Source organism: Callionymus lyra, chromosome 17 (genome assembly GCF_982586985.1).
Source record: "Callionymus lyra chromosome 17, fCalLyr1.hap1.1, whole genome shotgun sequence".
NCBI classification, from domain to species: Eukaryota; Metazoa; Chordata; class Actinopteri; order Syngnathiformes; family Callionymidae; genus Callionymus; species Callionymus lyra.
The window spans coordinates 4,922,198-4,940,951 of NC_141834.1; the positions used below are offsets into that span (position 1 = coordinate 4,922,198).

At 37.8% G+C, this 18,754-nt stretch overlaps 2 protein-coding genes across 5 annotated transcripts; one reads left to right on the forward strand and one right to left on the reverse strand.

Moving 5' to 3' along the window:
* Positions 1-144: 144 nt before the first annotated feature.
* On the reverse strand, positions 145-8,611 carry lca5 (lebercilin LCA5). 4 transcript variants are annotated; one of them, XM_087812504.1, is made up of 10 exons: positions 8,559-8,611; positions 8,343-8,464; positions 5,958-6,317; positions 5,510-5,724; positions 4,174-4,479; positions 3,978-4,115; positions 2,991-3,081; positions 2,802-2,929; positions 1,543-1,654; positions 145-1,483 (listed from the first exon to the last, which is right to left on the reverse strand). In XM_087812504.1, exons 3-10 carry the CDS (start codon positions 6,304-6,306, stop codon positions 765-767), a joined length of 2,058 nt encoding a protein of 685 aa, XP_087668630.1. In that variant the 5' UTR covers positions 6,307-6,317; positions 8,343-8,464; positions 8,559-8,611; the 3' UTR covers positions 145-764. The 4 variants fall into 4 exon arrangements, with proteins under 4 accessions (XP_087668630.1, XP_087668633.1, XP_087668631.1 ...); XM_087812507.1 differs by having other exon boundaries at positions 1,543-1,648; positions 8,343-8,597; XM_087812505.1 differs by having other exon boundaries at positions 1,543-1,651; positions 8,343-8,597.
* A 763-nt stretch (positions 8,612-9,374) lies between these two features.
* On the forward strand, positions 9,375-17,536 carry sh3bgrl2 (SH3 domain binding glutamate-rich protein like 2). Its single transcript, XM_087812497.1, has 4 exons — positions 9,375-9,578; positions 13,233-13,418; positions 14,910-14,990; positions 16,725-17,536. Exons 1-4 carry the CDS (start codon positions 9,534-9,536, stop codon positions 16,737-16,739), a joined length of 327 nt encoding a protein of 108 aa, XP_087668623.1. The 5' UTR covers positions 9,375-9,533; the 3' UTR covers positions 16,740-17,536.
* The last annotated feature ends 1,218 nt before the right edge of the window (positions 17,537-18,754 follow it).

An 18,754-nucleotide genomic window follows, 5' to 3' on the forward strand; every position in this document is an offset into this window, starting at 1 on the left:
GAACATTACCAGATGTCTGTGCTTATGATGTAGTTATATATATTGATTTAGATGATCAAGGGATTACATTTAAAAAAGCCATTTAATTCACACGTATAGCAGGATCATTATAAAGCATATACAACAACAAACAATATAAAACATTCAAATAAATAGTTTATTTTTCTGCTGAAAAAAGCCTGAGATTACACAATGAATATACATTTTAAAAATTCAACTCTTGCATGTATATAATACCCTGTGAGAAAAAAATACATAGATTCAAACAAACAAAATGTCAGCTTTGGAGTCTGATATGCAAGTTTAAAACATTATTCCGAAAGTAAATCAGTTGGATTAATTGTGACCATTTTGGAAAATTGTAAAGTGACGTTTGAAATATGTTTTAAATAATTGAATTATGATACTTTGCTTCACTGGTGACACCAGCGCCCTCTGCTGGTTCATTCAGACATAATGACGCTGGGACTGGAGCTGGTGATAAACAAGATCGAATAGAGTCAAGAAAGTAAACTGTTCATATTTCTAGACGGTCCTTATCTTTCATGAGGTGAAACAATGCTATGAATATGTCTCACTGGTAAGTCCCTCCTTTCATTTCAACATTTGAATTTGTTTTTGAATAAGAAAAAAAATATCAAACAAATACTTAGAGTCGTCTTTTAAAACATCCCATAAAACAATGTAAGGGTGGATGATTGTCGGGGCAGGAAGTGCTCTACTTCTTAAATAAATAATTTAAAATAAACTCACAAGTCTACGTTTTACAAAGTGATCTCTTCAATGTCGTCGTCAAAGGAGGTGATGGCTCGGACGGCGGGGCGACTCTCTCTGACCCGCAGGCTGTTGAGGGCGGGGGGGCTGGAGGGGTGGAAGCCGGTCAGCGACTCCGGTCCCAGTCCGTTGGTGGAGGGCGGACTGCTGATGGTGGCGACGGAGCCGAACAGCTGCTGCATGAGCTGGGACTTCCTCTGCTGGTCTGCTCCCCTCTGTTCCGGCTCCTTCCCTGACTCCGCCCCCCTGATGGTGAACACGCCGATGGCCTCCAAGGCCGCGTCACGCTCCTCTTTCGGAGGAGGCGAAGGGAAGCCCGGCGAGCCTCTGGACGCCGTCTGGGAAAAAGACGGCGCGTAACCGCCGAACGCCAGGTCGTCGCTGGACGCCTGTGAGCGAGGCGTCCTCCGCCCTGTGGCCCCGCCCTCCATAGCGGCACGCCTCCTTCGCACGCCCAGGTCCGGCTCAGTCAAGTTAAAGATGGACTCCTCCGGCTTGGCGACAGACTCTGTGAACATCTGCACGCCGTGATTCTCAAAGTCGATCTCCTTCATCTTGGCCAGCAGCTGCTCTTTCTTCTGCAGAGCCTCCTCAACCGAGTGCTGGTTCCAACGCTCCACCTCTCCCTGGACGTGACCGGGCCTCTTGATCGTCTCTTCCTCCGTCAGTCTTCGTCTCGCCGGGTCTTCCTTCACCGTCTCAGCACCTACTGTGGTGACACGTTTACACTTCCTGCATGACCCGAGTGACACGTGTGAGTCTACTGACCGCTCGTCTTTATGTCGTCGTCTTGTTTCTCCTCTTTCTCTTTCTCCTTCTTCTTCTTCTGCAACTCAGAGTTCTGACCAGCGTCCTTAGTCTCGCTCCTTCTGTCCTGCTCCTCCAGACAAGCACAGACCAGTTGATAATATGATACCACAGATTCTTGTTCCCTATTCTTCAGAATCCATGTGGAACTGAAATCACTTGTGCAGACCTCTGCCAAGCAGCTCATTTTTGACCCATAAGAGTTTTTTTTTTTTTTACACAAAGTATTCATTGATTATGAAAAAGAATAATGGCCAAATTTATGAGATTAAAATCATATTATTATCTTAATTATGAGATTTGAAATTGTATAAATTACACCTATTATGGGATTAGAGTAATTTATATTATGTTACTACGTGATTAAAGTTGTATTTATTACATTTATCCCAAGATTAATGTTGTATATACGTTCACTTCAAGATTAAAGTAATATATATTACATGTATTGAGATTAAATTTGCATACATTACATTTATTACAACATTAAAATTATTTATATGATGTACAGTATATTTATATTTTCAAATTAAAATTGTATGTTTATTATGAGATTTAAGCTGTATATATTTTGTTTTTTATTGAGTCATTAAGTCATATAAATTAAAGTCTATTACTTAAATAAAGTCATATATTAAGAGATTTAAGTCGTATATATTAAATTTATTACGAGATTAAAGTTATATACATTTATTACAAGTCAGTAAACTTATTCAATAATCATTTAAGTGTATTATATGTTAATAAACGTCATATATAATAAGTAATACACTCAATGGCTCGACTCAGCAGCTCTTTTTCTTCAAAGAAAAATCTTAAAATCTTGGGTTATTTTAATCAGTTTGAGTCTAGAAAGGCAAATGAATGAACCCAGAAGATCACATAACCTTCCTAGAAGAGGAAAATCAGTTTAATTAAATGTACAAATTTATTTATTTGAGTGATTTGTTGATTTATATGGTTTAAAATGTAGCAAAAGTACAAAATCTCAAGCACATAATCCAACAATAAAAGCTAGATAAATGGTAAATGAAATAATAAATCAATATAAATAATGAAATTAAGATGGCGTTACATAATAGTACAGGAAGTACAGTTAGGAAATAAGTATCTCAAGAAAAAGGTTTTACCATAATTGAACCACTAGAACTCTATCAATGTGTCTCATTAACATCAAACTTACTCAAGTAATGACTCAAAGTCACCCTGCGACTCCTCACCTTTAATGACAGGTACTCATCAGGTATGTGTCCGTTGGCCTCCATGAGGGCTGGAGGTGGTGAGGGGAAGTCCGGACTTGAGAGTCTGTCCTGAGTTTGAATGGCCTTGCTGCTGCTCCTGCTGGTGACTGAGGGGAACAGCAGGCTGATGTCACAGCAGCACATTAGAAACCACTGAGATCAACTCACCCTTCTGTCTGGAGTCTCCATCTTTCCTCTGGGAGCTCTTCAGCATGCGGTTGGCATAAATGTTCCTGGTGTCCAGCTCTCGCTCCTTCTCCTGGTTCAGTGGGAAAAGCAGCCCATAATATTCACAGCGTCAGCACAAGCTCTTCATACACAAATCTCTATCTTTTCTTTCTCCCTGCAGTCAGTTTACTTGTCCAGTTTAAACTAGAATCAAGGTCACATTTTTAATTCATTAAATTCATTCATTAAACTTAAACAAAGAACAAAGAAAAATATAAATTATACAGTAGTTTTCTATGGATTCCACATTACCATTATACATGATAAAAACCGAATAAATACTATCGACAAAACATAAAAAGTAGATATTAAAAGGGGAAGTTAAAAAAAATTGGCGATAAGATATGTATCACAATACAGGGTGAACAATAAACTGTGATACTGTAGTAACAAGGATATATTTGTAGTATTGTCCGAGTATTTGACTCTGGTGTTGCTGAATTTACAGACCACATGACTCTTTACAAAGTCGTAACTGTTTTTAATTTATTCTGAAAGCTGCTCGAGTCGTCTGTATCCTCTCATCCTCAGTCATCGCTGCGGGATTTTAATGACCCTCTAGCTGCGGAGGGTGTAATGACACTGATCTATATTTCAAAAGTGAGGGACAGCTTTGATTGGTTTGCTGGGGGGCAAAGCATCATGGGAGATGTTCAGGTCATCTTCACCTCATATGCAATGGTTTACACTTGCACTTTCTTTTTATAGAAACTTTGTTCTTTTTTTTATGAATATCCATCCAACCATCCATTTTTCCATCCATCCATCCATCCATCCATCCATCCATTTTTCCATCCATTTTTCCATCCATCCATCCATCCATCCATCCATCCATCCATCCATCCATCCATCCATCCATCCATCCATCCAATGTTGAGTGTGGGTTTTATTTTAAAAGCACTCGGTAGGACAACTTGTACCACTCACCTTCAGCTTGGTGGTCAGCTGGTCCAGCTCCCCCTGCAGGGTGTTCATCTCGTCCTGGACACTCAAGGTCTTCCTCCTCTCTGCTGCCAGCTGCCTCTGAAAGCTGTTGCTGCTCAGCTCCAGACTGCGCTCCAGCTCCTGAACTCACACCAAGAGTTAAAACCACAGTTGTAGGCATCATCATCAACGGTCTCACCTTCACTCTGTTGCTCATTTCCTGCGCTCGCGTCTTCTCCTCCTCCAGCTTGCGGCTCAGCTCGTCTCGAGCTCCCAGCTCCTTCTGCTCCACCAGCTTGGTCAGCCTGCTGATGGTGGAGCGGCTCCTCTGAAGCTGCTCCTCGCTGTCCTTCAGCCGCCGCTCGGCCACGCGCTCCCGGTCTTTGGTGCGCCGCAGTCGGTCTCGGAGGGCATGCGTCTCGCCCGAGTGTTGCGACAGCAGCTTGGAGATCTCGCTCTCGGTGTCGTCGTAGCGCAGCAGAGCTTTCTCCTGACGGATCTTCAGCTGAAACGACGACAACTCATCGTCAAGTTTCATGTCACGGACAACTTTTCTTTAATGAATGAGTCTTCTGTTGTTTGTTTGTTTGTCCAGATTTATTCTGTAAAGATGAGTTTTTCTGCAAAGATTATCTTTCCTACGCTCTTGAATGCAGCACAGCTCCTTGACATTTTACTATGGGTGTGAGCAATCGTTGACTTTCTTTTTCTTTGATTTAAAATAATGTTTTATTCTTATCTTAGTATTTTTATTTACAATTCAACAATGGTATAAGTTATATTATGGAATTTTATTTTACAACTAAATAATATCCACAGCTTTGTTCATTTTTGTGTTGCAACTTGACTTCCAACCACCAGATGGCAGCAGTCATTACGTCCTCTGCAGTTAAAGGGACAAATGGAATCCCGTAAGGTCCCGGAGATGACTGAGGATAAGAGGATACAGATGATACCAGGAGCTTTTCAAGCTGATGTTTGGTCATATTTTAGGTTTAAAACAAACAAAAGGAGTTACGACTTTGTCAGGGGTCATGCATGCATTCTGTAAATTCAACACAAGGTCGAGTACTCTGCTAGTATTGCAATATTTATATATATATATAAATCGCAACATATTTCGTATTGTTGCCCCTGTATCATGATACTCACTGTTTTAGATTCTTGCCGATAGACTCCCCTACATTTTACCACTGTTCTCAATTTTGAACTACATTTCTTACAGTCAATTCATTTATATAGTTTATCTTGAGCACCAATCGGTTAATATAACAATCAGCAGCAATGAATAAAACTTTTTAAATACATTTTTGCTTCACATCATTTATGATAAAGGGAGAGAGCCATAGTTAAATGCATGTATAGCTATCATTAATGCAAGTGTGTGTGTGCAAGCCAGGTGCACATAATAGTGGTGGTGAGACATATAACATAGGTGTTGTTATCAGATCTTTTATTAAAGTGTTCTATTTTCTCCATCTTTAAACTGAGAAGAAGCTAAAATCCTTATCATTGTTCATTCAGCCTCGCAGTACCTGCCGCAGTATCCGGTTTTCCTTCTGCAGCTCGTCTGTTCGCAGCTGCAGCTCCGCCAGACTGTTCCGCAGCTCGTTGATCTTCAGCAAGCGGGCGGACAGCATCCTCTTGGTCACCAGGTCCAGGTCTTTGGAGGGAGACGGCTCTTTGCTTTGGGAGCGCTGACCCCTGAGGTAGGACTGTGGGAGACGAAGCGGTCGCCGCCCAAGACCAGCTGCACGAAAGAAACAAAAAAACAGAGGTTGTAAAACTGCAGAAATACTTCAATGATTGAAACACTAGAAATACCAGAAGAAAGTGAAAGAATGTCATAAGAAATGGAATTTTGAAAAAACTAGTTTTGATTATATAAATTTAAGAGAGAGAAAATTAAGTTCAAGTAAAAATAGGAAATAGAGAAAAGTTTAAATTTAAATTATTATCAAAATATTGAAGGTAACAAGTCACCTGTCTTGTAGCTGGGACTGCCCGAGACCTTCTTAGCTTGCTTTCTTCTTTGGGGGGTGGGAGACGGGGTCCGGGAGCAGGAGTATGGCGACAGGGTGCGCTCAGTCAGAGTCTCCGAGTCTTCAGAGTAGTAAGAGCCATTGGTGCTTCGCTCATCTCGGTCCGATACCTGGTCCCGGTCCGGGTTGGATCGACTGGTTCTGGACTGTGTTGGCTGCTTGTCCTGCTCTTCATCTTGGTCCAGGAAGACGCTGCGTCTGTGCTCTTGTTTGGAGGTGAGGGACTCTCGAGAGACGCTCTTGGTGCTTCTGCGGGAGCGTCGGCTCGGATTGTCATCCAAGTCGTTCATGCTTGCAACTTCTATTTTTAACACGTATGAGGAGAGAGAAAACAGTTCAATTGAAACCAGGCTTTGAGCAGAATTATTTGATTCTCAAAGTATCTGGTTGTGATGAATTTGAGATGTATCCTATTGATATGAAGTATATTGCAGTAGGACTTGAACATGTTTCACTCTTGACTTCACCTACACACAAAGTCAGCAGTTTTTTTTGCATCGTGTCATCGTCTCTGAGCAACACATAAAACACGAGTTTCCATGAGGCAGATCTCTGACTCCACGTAGGAGCAGTTCAAATATTGAAACAGAATACCTGCCAAAAGCTAAAGAAAGCCTTTCAAGCCTTCATGTAAACAGCCAAATAGCTGCAAAATTTTTGTATTTATTTTTTATGTGGTCACGATGTTTTAAAAAAAAAGGATGACTTATCATTTATATGTATTGTTCCTAGAATCCTATTGATCACTAAATAGAAAATGAGGAAACATAATAAGAAAATATATCGAGTTTTTTAAAGAACTTTTCAGTGAAGTAGTTTCAAATTGTGTTTTAAAAAAAGTTATATGAAATACAGTATAAATTCTAACGATATGGAAAAGATGAATAAATAAAATTAAAGGACATATTGAGGACGAATCGTACTGTCAGACAAACAATAATGAACAATAAACTATAGATGAGAAATATAAATATACAATATAGAAAAGCAGAACATGTTATAATGATTAGGGGCAGCAACCAGCTTGTCTTCATCAGACCACTCCATAATAGAACCACTTACTAACTGCTGTCACCATGGCAACCAAGCCATGCAATTAAACAAACCTGCCTACAAATAGATGGATCCTTACGTATGCATGGAGAAGTGTTTTACACATGGAACACAATAAGAATTCTTCTTTTCAATCATAATGGAATGACACAATCAGATGCATTTGATTATTTAAAGACCGTTTTGTATATTATTTTCTATTTATATTAACCCTGTGTGCACACAAATGCAAATTCCTTACAGCCATTTGTCCTAAAATAAATTTAACAAACATGTGACCCAATTAAATCCGTCATCAACTTCATTTCTCTTGAATGTATCTGGAAAAGCTCGTAGACAGTGAACACCTCCGCCAAGACCCTCATTCCATTTGTCCATACAAGTAAGTAAGTAAGTAAGTAAAGGTTATTTGTAAAGCGCCCTTCTAGACCATGGCCAAAAAGCCACAAAACTATCACGAAACATTTTTATTTGTGGAGGCTTTTCCTTGATTTTCTGGAACTCCTGTGTTGTTCTCTGTGTTATCTTGACCTTTAAAGTATATATTTTATTGAGTAGTGTTTTGATTGTTTAAGCGCTTTGTGACCCTGGTCTGGAAAAGTGCTATATAAATATTACTGACTTACTTACAATTGAAGAAAGGTTATGCAGCATAAAAAGAGAAAAAAAAATTCAGAAGCAAATTAATGAACTGGATGACAAGCTACAAATAACTTTGAAACAATTGTAAATAAAAACAAAAAAAACAACCCTTCAAAATATAATCAGTTTCTACAAAAACAACCTCCTTGGCAGAGGTAACTAGGCATCCAGGTACCATTGACGATAAATGATAATGGTTTTGGGTAAACAGGTCAGTGAGTGTGATAGAAAATACAGTTAAGGTGTTAATACATTTTTTAAAATAAATATATAAATTGTTTGTTGCCAGTTATGATAGTAAGAAAACGCAACAACAGGTATCACGGTGTGTGATCTATGACAGCAACAGATCGGATTAAAATAAAGCGTCTGTTCTTGACAGGTGGGGCGCTGTGCTCGAGTGTTTACGGTGGACACGAACACGCATTTACAAACCCTTTGTTACATAAATATCTCTGAAAAAACCTTTAATATTGGGTTTAAAGAGTGTTAGGTTTAGGTTAGAGCCAAGTGTGACAAGAAGCTAACGACGCTGAAGAACAACCAGGACAAGAACCAGTTCGTTTCAACATGATTTAGAATACTTTTATGATAAAAGACGAAGGTTAAAAAGCATGAATATATAACTTACCTTTTGTTTTGTGGAGACTAAATCCGTGTGTTGGTTGGAGGGCCTCGGATAGTAAGAGGAAAGCAGTCGTGAACTTTAGCTAACAGAGCTAGCTCGGAGGAGAGCAGCATCGTCACCAGTTTCTGGCAACACGCAAGAAATTACATTACATTAAATGTAGTTTTTCAACGAGGAACATAAATACAAATCGTTCTATGCATGGGTTCGCAGTTTTACCTCCCAGTCCGTCCAAGACTTGACGTTCGCTAAATCTGACCGCTGACGCTGCACCATGGCAACCACAGCCTGCAGCGCCTCCTACCCCCCACACGGGCGCCAAACTCACCCTCCATACATCCAATAATAATAATAATTATTATTATTATTATTCTTTTAAAAAGGTGCTTCAATAAAAAAATACATTTTCAATAATATATATAGATATTCATTTTCGATAACAATGGTGCTTCGATCAGTGAAATCCAAAGTAAAATCTTGCTTTAGTCAAAAATAAAAATAAAATCGAACTGTTTGCTAAGATTAGAGTAATTGTATTTTATTGAATCAACCTTTTTTTCCGATTAAATAATAATTAATAAATAAAAAATAACGTTGATATGACTATTATTTCCTAATTATTTAATCACAAAACAGTTGCTTCAAATAAATTGACTTTTATTCATATCGGTCTATTTTTAAAGATGTTTCTTTATTTGATTTTAAAAATATATATTTTTAAATTAAGAAACGTTTAATGAAAATATATCTTTGATTGAATAATAAAGAAACGAATTTAAAAAAAAAAACGGTCGAAAAAACATTTAATATGACATTTATCAATGATTATTATTATTTTCAATTTGTTTTTTTGATTGAGTATTTTAAAACATCGACCTACATAGTTATCCTATATATACTATACTACATGTCCTATGTGCAAATAGAGCGACGAGTCTAGTTTTCGCTAGAATAATAGGAGCGGAAGTACATCGTTAATTTAAATTTATTGTGAAAGACTGAAACGGAAGCGGGCTTCTTGTGCGTTCAGTTCAGTCAGTCGCAGCGCCGCCTGATCACCATGGCTCACTTCAAATACTGGAGACGAGACTCTTCCAACACTTGAAAGTCGCTTTTCGACCATCATTGTTTAAGACTCAGATGACTCCCGCGCGCAGTTGATATTCTGTCGCATGTCAAGAAAAAGTGAAGAAAATGGTCATCAAGGTTTACATCGCGTCCTCCAGCGGCTCTGTCGCGGTGAGTACAAACGTGCTTTAAATCGAGTGACAGTTGAATATTTCACGAGTTGGTTTACGTTCACGTTTCATAATATTTATCTGCGGTCTTATTCAACGTTTTCTTTTTGTGAAATATAAATGTTGATTTAATTTTTACGGTATTAACATTTTTATTAAGGTTTTTATTTTATTTTATTTATTATAAATTATTAATTTATTTGGTCGGTTTATTTGTATTATTGATGGATTCAAGTAAGCTATGTTTTGTATTATATATATATATATATATATATAATATAATGATAATTAACATTACTTCCTGTTTACTATATTGTAAATAGAGGATCAAGATGTTCCTGATGACTAATCTTTAATGACAGAACTGCATGCATTCTTTATGTCTTAGGTAGTGGCTAAAATGAGTCACGTATTTACTTTATTCTGTTATAAAAGAGAGATTTTATCTTTGAGACTTGACAAAAAAGAGCTATTTTTAAGCCACTCACACATGCATCCATTTACTTCTCCAAAAGAAACACACTGGAGTCTTGCATGCTTGGATAAGTTCATTATCGAGGTCGGCTCATGTGCATGTCATTTTCTTCACGCCTTTAAACTGAGTAAAGAGTGATTAGAGGAACAGGTGATCTTTGTGCTGGGGAAAGTAAATAACACAGCAGGAACCTTTAAGAGTGTGTTCTAATAGTGTCAGCCGCTCTGAGAAACAGATAAATGGAGTGGAAACCATGAGCCTGGAACAAAAGTAAAAATTAGGTTACACTCTCAGCGCCTCTTATTTAGTTCAATACTACGCTGGATCTACAGTATTGTAGGGATTACACAAAATATATTTTTCATTACTCATTCATATAATGAGTGTTGCATCCAAAGATTACATCCACCAGTTAATCCTTTCATTTACGAAATTACTTTCAGAAAAAAAGCATTTCAGCACAAGTGGATATACTTGTTGTTGTTCATGTACACACACACACCCACTGGGGGGGTCCCTGCTCAATAATTTACACCCTCAGAAGCGGAGATGATATCATCATGAGCAGCAATCCACCTCAATAAAAAAATAAATCTCTACTATAATGTCATACAAGAGAGTTATTGATCAACCTTTTTATTACCTATACTTATCCACGTCATGTTTTGAGCTCACTGAACAATCCTTAACTGTATCGACAGTGAAACAATAGCTCCATTATGGTGCCAACCATCCCAAAATTAATGAGCGCACATACACACGGATCAGTGCATCATTTTACTCTGGAATTCTCTCCATGCCGTGCAGAATTCCTGCAGAGTTCAGGAGTCATGGTGAGAATGATTATGAGATGTTGCAGAGTTTAATGTGTGATTAGAACTTGTTTTGGTGTCTGTAGCCTAGATAAACAAATGTATGAAAAAAATGAATTCTGCTATTAATAATGGATGAAAAATGTCAAATAAAATAGTGTTAAATATATATTTTTATTATATATATAACAAAAACAACCTTTTTGAGATTTATGGTCTCTCAACAAGAAGCACAACAGGGCAAGAGAAAAAATAATGTATAATCTATGGTGAAATGAGCCGGTGTTGAAAAGTTTGTGGAGGTTAAACATTTATCATTGTGCACTGTGCAACTTAACTTAACTAGTGCAAGTTAATAAATATATTTGTACATGATCGTGTAGTTAGAGTTAGACATTCACGTTACTTTTTTCATCCCTGCCTACAATTAATACCATCTATTTTTTTTTTTTATTTGATTTAAAAGTCACAGTGTTTCCCAAAATGCTAAATACTTTTATACATTGTTTGTAATTGTTACTTTAAAAGGTTTACACTTACAGTGTGTAAGTAAACTGTTTTTAAAAGATGTATACATTTTATTAAGTCCCTATTTGAGGGATGAGACAACAAATCCACACTTTTTTTTAACTTAGTGACCTGTTTGTAAAGCCCTCTTAGATATTTATTAAAAATGTTTTTGGGAAATTGTTGTTCACCCCTCTTATTATGACAATATATATATGATCTAATGCAGGGATGTCAAACTCTATCACAGAATAACAAAACAAAAATGTATATTTACCAACTGGAAGTAAGGGTCTGAATCCGATATTGTCTCTTGTCCTGCATTAAACACATTTTGCCCTATTTGGAAGTCTTTGTTTATTTGTTTACATCGATAATCTCTGTTTATCTTCAACACGGGAATCAATATAGGTCACACATCAAGTGAGCCACAGAAATGACCTGATCCGGGCCTTGAGTTTGATACATGCGATCTAATGGTTTTATTAAAAGAGAAGAAGAACACAGAACGTGTGATTTTCTGTATGATGTAACAAATAATAAGAGTTTAGTGTCTTGATCATGATATGTCTTGAGCTCACAAATAAAGTCAGTACACATGAGGGCGACACCCAGGGGAGGTGATGCATTCCTTGGAAAGTCGGATATGAACCCGGATTGACTCTTGAGGAACAGTATATATCCATAAATAGTAATAACATTCTCCATCTTGATTGTTATTTTTCATTAAGATCTTGGATCGGTAAACAAACATTATTCCCGTAGGACATCCTAATCTTCTTCTTTGACTTAAGAAGTATAAAACTGGATCTGGTTTTCTTATTTAACTGGAATAAACTACCAGTAAATCTAATTATATGCTGCTTAAGGGACGGCCAGTGCTCGTCTCTACAACAAAAGTTTTATCATACAATAATAGACATTTGTATTTACAAAAAGGAAAACTCTACAATTTGTTTTGTTATTATGTCTGGTCTGTTGTAATTCTTGTACGATGTTAAGTTTAAATGCATTTTGAAAATACCTATCACTAATAATAAATAAAGTACCATTAGTGAGTTGTTTTTACTGTGTCGATGAAAATGCATTTGATATCTTGTGTACAACTAACTAATTTCACAAATTTAGAGACCTGAGATACGCACAGTACTTTAATTTTAAAAAAAATGTTCTTAAGATTTACTATAATAATTATTATATATAAAATTGCTGACAATGTCCCGTCCCCTCCCCTGAATCTTTACATAATCCAAGTCGTGGGCTGATAAAATAATATATATTTAATGTATTTAGCAGGAAGTATTAGTGGGATTGCTGTATTGCCTCTTAATTTTCTGAAGTCGATCCATCCTAATTATCTTGAATTCATCAAACGCTCTCATCTTAATACCTCCCTTTAATGGCAGTTGTACTGTAACTGGAATTCCTGGTTAAGTTGTTGACATTGATCTTCTTTATCTAACCTCTAAAACGTCCTTCAAACTCACAATATCCAAATAAACATGAATCTACTTAGATTGTATCCAACATCAGGGAGGGCTGCATAAAATGACTCGGGGAGAGTCTGAAGAAAGGGGGTTGGACTTTTGAATTCAAAATGTGGCTTTAGCTTTTGGTCTTTATGTACCAAACCAAATGTCTTGCATGTGATGTTTGAATATGGATCTTAAACAAGCAGTTGTGAAAATAATCTTTCTCTTGAGTTTATTTTGGAGATGCTTGAAGTTTGCACGTTGACTGCCTCACCCACGGTTCTCTCTTTGATGTTTTGATTGTTGGATTAGTATCTACGAACGCGGATATTATACGATCGTTCATTTGCTGATTCATACTGAAAGTCTTTCTGTCCTCGTGTCTATAGGTGAAGAAGCACCAACAGGAAGTGGTGGACTTCCTGGAGGCCAATCGAATCCCATTCCAAGAAGTGGACATTACCATGATGGAGGAGCAGAGACTCTGGATGTTCCGTAATGTCCCGCCAGAGAAGCGACCAGAGAAGGGAAACCCTCTTCCGCCTCAGATCTTCAACCAGGATCACTACTGTGGGGTATGATGCCTTATGTTTTAAAAAACATCCACCTTTCCTGTCATCTTTGGTGGTTAATAAAATGCAGTATAATGTTCATTTAAACAGTTTAAAAACAGCTGGAACCTCTTGAATGTCTCAAAGTCGACGGCTCTTATGCGGCCGTCTGTCAGGGGCAGAAATGATTGGCTAATGTAGTTTACCCATGTTTCTGTTTCCAGCACATGGACGTTCATTTAAAAAAATTGAATTACCTAGAGGAGCACTGACTCATCTCCCACCTCCGCCAATGGCCTCATTTCGTACCGTACTTCTTACGTCTAAACAAAAAGACAAAAGGAGGAATTAAAAGCGAGAACAAACCAATTAAAGTGCGGACAAGACCAGGATTGTACTGAACAAAAGGGATACGAATTCTCAGAGTAATATGAGAGGAGCAGGACAGCCAGTGCTAGAGCTTCTGGTGGTGCTTTCAGGGACGCACCCCTTTTTTTGTAATGCTGTTGTGTGTCAGGATTCTTGACCTGTAATTAACAGTAAACAACACAAAAGTTAAAAAAAAAAGGGGATGTTGACCAGAAAAAACAGGAATTATGTCTTGAAACCATCAAAATATTCAAAAATCGAAACAAAAATGCAATTATCTTTTTATCTTCTTTTTACCAGCGTTTCCCCAAAATTTCCTTAAAACACATTCAGATTTCTTTTTAGGGTGTATCTTGCTACATGACAGATGCATAAAGGTAGGCATAAACATAACCTCCTTGGCAGCTGTAAGTATTTTTTATAAAATATTATTATTCAAACAAATCTATACTATATTGATCATATTTCCAGAAGTTATGGACCTGATTGTTATAACAACGAAAATCTAGTCTTTTTATCATCCATTGCTAATGCTTGACGAAGTTTTCAGAAAAGAGTAAAATAAAATTCAAGTCGGTGAAGTGTTTCCAGTCTCTCCTCATCTCCTTGGTGACCTGGTGTGTGGGCATATGCAAGCTATTGCTGTGCAAGTGTGAACAAGCGAGATTATGTTAAATTTAATCCCTCATATTCCCTGCCCGACTACGGAAGCCCAGAGCTTCAATCTCCACGATTAGGGACAGCATAATGTCAAAATTTAAGAGCCACATATCTGACAATTAAAAAGTAACGTTACATTGAAATGCTATCAGACAAAATTAAGGAAGAAAATGAAACAAAGGTCAAGTTGGTTCAACTTTCATTTTGAGTTATCTTGAGCAACCAGACACATGCGGCCTATCATTTTGAGACCACAATTTCCATCTGCGTCTGAGATTGCACGCTCCTTTTAATCCCGCAGTAATCCAGTGTCATGGATGGGGCAGATAATCTGGTCGTCCTGCCCGGGTCGCTCGGGCTCGTAATCCCGGCCCGTGCGCTCCAATCACATGCTGGATGAATTAAAGTAAAAGCGTATTTGGCAGCAACTTTGAAACCAGCTCATGTTATATAAGAGCCTCTTTGTTTTTTGTTTGTCTGTCTCAGGACTATGACGACTTCTTCCTGTCAAAGGAGGACAACACAGTGTTTGCGTTCCTCGGGCTCGGACCCCGACCCTCCTTCAAAGTAAGAGTGAAGCGAATCATTGTGACGTCAGCGACTGTCCGGGTGAACCAATCATTGTTCTGCGTGTTATTTGGGTCCAATTTTTTTTTTAATATATATTTTATTTTGAACATAAATATACAATTAAGAAATGTCAAATCACAACTGGAACTGTTATTGTAACAAATTACAGAGTGTTTGAAATAAAAGTCTATTCATGAAAGCAGGAAGATAAAATGGATTACACAATTTTAAGAATAAGAAATGAAAAAGAAAAGAAATTAATCAAAAGTTGTCTCCTTTTATTTTGGAACATCCTGTCAATCTATGATTTCTATAGGTTTAGTCTAGTTTATTCCTTGAAATAAGGTAGACTACAGTGAACTAGACTCTTTTTGTCTGTATTTCAAATGTAGTTTAGAAGATTTATTTTATTGAACAGAAGAAATACTATATAAAAAGTCCCCTGTGGAATTTACAATACTACAAAAAATATTTTAGGGCACAAATATTGGATTTTATTTTGAAATTCACACTCAACTTCCTTTTTTACTTTTTTTTTTAAATTAAAAAATACTAAAAAACCAAGTGTGTGACAATCTAGTTTTCTACTGAACAATGTGACTTGAACTAATGTAACTAATATTTCGTGGCTGTGAAGCAGATCATGAGCCACTATTGACATTAAACGACATTGATCACTTTCAGGTCCGATCAATAACCTCTCGACGAACCCATATCTCCACATTGGTAATCGGATGTCAAGGGGGTTTATTAGATCAACAGAGATTATATGTCGATGATGATGGTGATTTTTCTCATGAAAAACATCCACTTATCATAGACATCCTGTAGTTGTGAAAAAGCACTTTTCTTGGACAACCAACCTGGTCTCTGTGGAGAGAGCATTTTGTACAAACATACACATACTGATGATACAATAGAGTCCAAAATCTATTTAATACACACTTAATTCAACACATTATTTGACCCATACATTTGTAATTTGTTGAGATGAGCCAGCAGGTGGTGCAATAGAACAGTTTTTGCAATTATTTACTTTTGAGTGTTCGTGAACAATAATAGCCCCATACCTTTTTAAGATTTCAAAATAAAAATAACAAACCCTTGGCATGTCCAACATGTCCAACCTTCCCTGGGGAGGATTTAATAATCAAAGAAAGAAAAGGGAACTAAAAATGGTATTTTGAGATATTTGTAGTTTTACTAAAGCTAGGTTGGGAGGTGTTAATTGTAGAGTAAGTGTAATAAGTTTGTGCAAAAAGAAAAAGAACATTTTATACACATAGACGGCAGATAAAGTAAGATCACTTATGAACTTTTTCTTTATTTTTTAAAGTAATGACTGACTTTTGCTTACTTGTCTCTACTTCCTCTTATGTTCGCACTGCGCTGAGCTGAATTTATGAGTTGTAACTTCTGACATGATGTTCCTCGAGCAGAGAACTCTCAACAAATAATGAAGACATTCTAACATCAGAGAAATAGTTTGTAATTACAAACAATGGATACTCCAGGCAGTTGTCGTAACAATAATGGTGGTCTTTTACGATGTGGCCAGAACAAGTTATTTAAATTGTAAATACTTTACTCAACCTCTTCTTGTGGCTGTGCGGAACTTTTGTTTCTGACTGACTCCAACCACTTTGTCTATAAAAATGCCTGAACTATGAACTCATGGAGAAGAGGAGCGAGGACTAACTTTTTCTTTTCCTTTCTTTTCTTTCGCTGCAGGATTCTGAGTCGTAGATGTAGCCTCGACTCTCACAAACTCCTGAGCTACCCCAGGACTTTGCCAAGAACCAGAGCGCCCCAAAATTGACCTACACCTTCAGAAACGAGTGTGTCTGGACAGAATCTTGACTGTGCTGATCATCTGAAAGAGAACGCAGACATGTGGCCTTCTGAAGCAGTGAAGCTCCACCAGTTTCTCCTGCGTACATTCATGACTCTAGCTCTGAGGCGGACATGGAATTAAGAGAGCTAAAATCTACATATAACTCCTGCCAAGTAATTTCCCTTTAATGTAATTTACAATCAATTATTATGGTGTGGTGTGTGAGGAACTCATTTCAAAACTTTCTTATTTTTCGTTCATGACTGACTGTGCTATCTTCTAAATGTGCCGATTCTTCTTTGTTTATTTAATAAAATCAGCTTGACTTAAAGGTTCTTCTTTCACTAGTAGGGATTTAAAACAAATGTTTTACAGGTAATACAGATTTATTAGAATATCTTTAAGAGACTCGTTTAAGAGACAAAAATAACGGGAGAAGAGTTGGTCTGTTTGGGTGCTCGATTTAAAGATGGAAGGATGAGAAGAATAAAGTTAAATGCATAATTCGTTGATTCTCATGTTATGAGCGTGTTGTCCCAGTCCCCTCAGTTCAAACATGTTCACCTTCATGTACCCTTCAACCTGCCTTGGTTGGCTTCACTGTTCAATTTGCCAGAATGTAAGTCAAAGTAATAAAAAGTATTTTTTAAGGTAATCAGTATTTTGGGGGTTTCTTTTTTTTTAAGGTAAGGTAAGGTAAAACTTTATTGATCCCTCAGGAGATCTCCTTCGGGAAATTGTTTTTTTTCCAGTAGCCACAGAAAATACAGCAATTTTTCATAAAAAATAAATCAAAATAAAACAAGAACAAATAGAAATAAAGAGAAAGAACAAGATGATACAATCTAAGTCTAACGATAAATAACATAGATCAAAGAAAAACAACAAAGACAAAGGATACAAAGTCTAACATAGAACAGAACATCCAGATACTTTCACTCCACTCCTGCCCCCGAACTCAGAATTGTACAATTTAATAGCCCGAGGAATGAATGAGTCCTTGAGTCTATTAGTGTTGCACCTGGGAAGGAGCATTCATGCTTTTCATCTGCTTCTCTGCTCACTGATAACAGTGTTCAGAGGATGACTGTCATCATCCATGATGGACAGTAGTTTGTTCAATGATCTTCTCTCAGCAACTGTCACCAGTGAGTCCAGCTTCATTCCAACCACAGAGCCAGCCTTTCTGATCAGTCTGTCCAACCTGTTGACACTCCTCTTGGACACATTTCCACCCCAACACACCACAGCATAGAACACTGGCCACCACAGACTGGTAGAACAGGCAGAGGAGCTTCTTGCAGATGTTAAATGGTCGAAGCCTCCTCAGAAAGTACAGTCTACTCTAAACTTTATTATATACATGGTCTGTGTTGCAGGACCAGTCCAGTTTACTGTCCATCCACACACCGAGGTACTTATAGTTGTGAACTATCTCCACCTCGTCGCCTCTGATGGACACTGGACGTGGCTTTGTCCTGGACCTCCCTAAGTCCAAGACCAGCTCCTTGGTCTTTGAGGTGTTCAGCTACAAGTGGTTCCTCTCACTCCAGTCCACAAAGTCACTTATCAGACTCCTATACTCGTCTTCGCTGTTGTCCCTGATGCATACAACAATGGCAGTGTCGTCAGCATACTTCTGGACGAGACTCAGCTCTGAGTTGTAGCAGAAGTCTGAAGTGTAGATGGTGAAGAGGAGAGGGGCCAGTACTGTCCCCTGAGGTGCTCCTGTACTGCACACCACAGTGTCAGACGTGATGTCCTTCAGCCTGACATACTGTGGTTGATCAGTAAGATAATCCGTAATCCAGGAGACCAGACCAGGGTCCACATGCATCCGTGTCAGTTTGTCCTGCAGCAGAGTGGGCTGGATAGTGTTGAAGGCACTAGAAAAGTCCAGGAACAGGATCCTCACTGAACCGCTTCC